Here is a 2,799-nt window from a genome sequence, read left to right as displayed (position 1 = left end):
CTGTTAATTATCGCCCTACGTTACCGATAGCATTTGGCCAATCAGGAGGCATGGATTGAGTACAATGCCTCGGTATTTTATGCACGGGCCATACCATTATCGATAACGTAGTACCCTGACGGGTGATGGGATAAGCCATGTCACTCGTCCATTTTATTGCGTAGTGTCTCAACGCGAGTATATTTTGCTTAAAGTTGAAATTATAACCCCAGGAATGGGAGTGTCCTGATATGTGTGGTATTTAGGCAAACGCAGTGCTCACGTAGTAATTATTAAGATGTAAAAATTGGTGGCCTGAGTAGTATCCGTACGTCATGCTTGCATGTTGAGGCTCGCCATGTTTTAATTTCGATTAGCTGCTTCTGGCTAAGGGAAATATGTACCCCGCTATCTCCTCTTCTCCGGCTAGCGAATAGAAAACATTTACCGAGAGTCCAAATGTGGGCAGTTTGCTTAAAAGCTGTCATGGCCCCTCTTCCGGGTTTTGAAAGTAGCTCTATCGCGAACCAGTCTCCAAGCGTGTCATAATTCTGTTGCCCGAAAGGCCATACCAAGCTGATTTGATTACAGAGTTAGCGGAATTTCTACACCACCATGACTTCTCACTCCTGGCAGGATTTACCAAAAGTGCTTGGCGGAGAGGAAGCAGCTTCCCAACTTTCCCAATCCTTTTCTAAAGATGCTCAGTTCTTAGCCTTCACGACGACCGATGCTATTACAAAGCCCGTGACCTTTGGCATCAAGGCTGCTGGGAGCGACAGTACCCTTCTTGTCACCGTTGATAATGGAAAGGGAAGTGCTAAGATTGGGCATCACAAAGAGTCACTCTTCAACCTTTCTGCACTGCCGGAACAATGGGAACAATTCTTTAAGCCAATTCCCGTGGCGCCATACCAAAGTTATTGGGGAATGATCGGAATGAACATAAACCAGAAGGGCATTGTGGTCCTGGGCGATCAAGACAGCTTTGTTCACTATACCCATGTGTGGCGAAGGGCGTTGGAGCTCCTGCACGATATACATTGTGGACCGGTCAAGGCGGATGAACAGCCAGATGTGGATGAAGATTACATTACTGGTCGGTACATCTACATCAATGCTCCAGTTTGGGGTAAGTGCAAGGTCTTTGTGGAACAATCCGGTGTGGGAAAACAGCAAATTGTCTTCCTCCATACCGCAGGATCAGATGGAAGACAGTATCACGGTGTGATGAATAATGAAAAGATGCGGAAGGCGTGCACAATGTATGCGTTCGATCTTCCCGGACATGGAAGGAGTTTCCCGTCAATGAGTTACTATCCTGGGGCGCATACAACTACGGAAGATAGCTATATTGGGTGCATCGCCGCGGTGGTAAAAAAATTGAGAATGAATAAGCCGATCATATGCGGTGCTTCAATGGCAGGGCAGGTTTGTCTGGCAGTTGCTATCAGGTCTGAGGAAGTTGGCGCCGGTGGATGTATTCCTTTGCAAGGGTAATTGATTGATTGACGGTTTTCAAGTGAATCTACTAATTGCTCATAGATCTGAGTATCTTACCATGCAGCGTCAATGGCACGATCGCTCACCTTACGTTAACCAAGCTCTATTTAACCCGGAATGGGTTTACGGCGTACGCTCTATACCCTACCTTCAGAAAAGTCCTGCTCTAACGTTCCTTAACAGATGATGAGTCCGACGGCACCCGAAGTGAATAAAGCGCTAATTTGGCACTTGTACTCTGCCCAAGCTTATGGCATCTTTCACGGAGACCTTGACTTCTACTTCGGCGGCTGGGATGGGCGGTCAAGAGTGGGCTCAATCAATACCAAGAAGTGCCCGGTCTATATGCTGACAGGCGAATACGATTGGAGCAACACGCCTGAAATGAGTCAAGCGACTGTGGATAAGATCCCTGGTGCGCAGCATAAAGTAATGAAGGGCCTTGGACACTTCCCTGCGACTGAGAACCCTGCGAAGTTTGTGCCTTATCTTCTGGACGCTATTGAGTTCATTCGGCGTTCTAAGACAACCGGGTTGGATATAAGCATCCTCAGAATGACGGATGACTGATCTTCTTGAACAACTCCAGTTGACCAGACGGCATTGTTCCTCATCTCTTCAAACTATTTCGCCCATTGTATAGTGAAGGGTACTATGAAACTCATAATACTTAATGACTCGAGGCATTCGGAAACAGCGTGCAAAGTTATGAAAAGAAGTTTCCAGTTGCCGAGTAGGATGTGACGTTCTTATACTTTTTTAGTTCTAGTTCCTACCTTGGTAAGTCAATTGTGAGCAACTGTCGCCCCGACCTACTGGCCAATGCATCAATCACTTGTATTATCTCAAGCAAACCAAATAAGCTCACAAGAATCACTCTTGGACTTCCCGCCATTCAATCATTCCGTGGACGTACGAGCCCCCAATGGGATGCCAATATGAGCCTTCCGCCAGAGGTAACTTGCTGCCGGTAAAGATACCACTCCTATCTCCCCTTTCAGCTGGATTGGGCGCGAATCCAATATAGCCATGCCGTGTGCTAAACATGCGGCGGTGTTTCAGGGTAGGAAAGTGGTTTGGAAACATTTGCTGTTGTATTGGACTTCAGCAGAACTTTCCTCATCTATGGTCAAGGTTTGATTAACGTGTTTGGCTGAATAGATAACTTTATCAATCAAGGCGTTGAAATATCCCGAAGGTACTTTATAACGCCAATCGTTTTTAGAACGAGTAGCTCTCCACGAATTGTTCTCGACCGCTTTCATAGCTCTCTAGTATTGTGGAAGGGCAAAGCCCGACACTAAAAAGATAATACTT

At 46.3% G+C, this 2,799-nt stretch overlaps 1 protein-coding gene across 1 annotated transcript; it reads left to right on the top strand.

The window, feature by feature from the left end:
• Positions 1–468: 468 nt before the first annotated feature.
• K441DRAFT_706952 (alpha/beta-hydrolase) lies at positions 469–2,497 on the top strand. Its single transcript, XM_067653693.1, has 3 exons — positions 469–1,475; positions 1,525–1,612; positions 1,666–2,497. Exons 1-3 carry the CDS (start codon positions 595–597, stop codon positions 2,050–2,052), a joined length of 1,356 nt encoding a protein of 451 aa, XP_067501374.1. The 5' UTR covers positions 469–594; the 3' UTR covers positions 2,053–2,497.
• Positions 2,498–2,799: the final 302 nt, after the last annotated feature.

Source organism: Cenococcum geophilum, assembly GCF_001692895.1.
Source record: "Cenococcum geophilum 1.58 unplaced genomic scaffold K441scaffold_35, whole genome shotgun sequence".
NCBI classification, from domain to species: Eukaryota; Fungi; Ascomycota; class Dothideomycetes; order Gloniales; family Gloniaceae; genus Cenococcum; species Cenococcum geophilum.
This window is presented reverse-complemented; position numbering and strand designations above follow the sequence as displayed.

Bases quoted from the DNA above. Each gene is read 5' to 3' on its own strand.
- K441DRAFT_706952 (XM_067653693.1), top strand. From the start codon at position 595: ATGACTTCTCACTCCTGGCAGGATTTACCAAAAGTGCTTGGCGGAGAG. The intron at 1,476-1,524 runs GTAATTGATTGA...AATTGCTCATAG, and splicing joins GGATGTATTCCTTTGCAAGG to ATCTGAGTATCTTACCATGC. The intron at 1,613-1,665 runs GTACGCTCTATA...GTTCCTTAACAG, and splicing joins ACCCGGAATGGGTTTACGGC to ATGATGAGTCCGACGGCACC.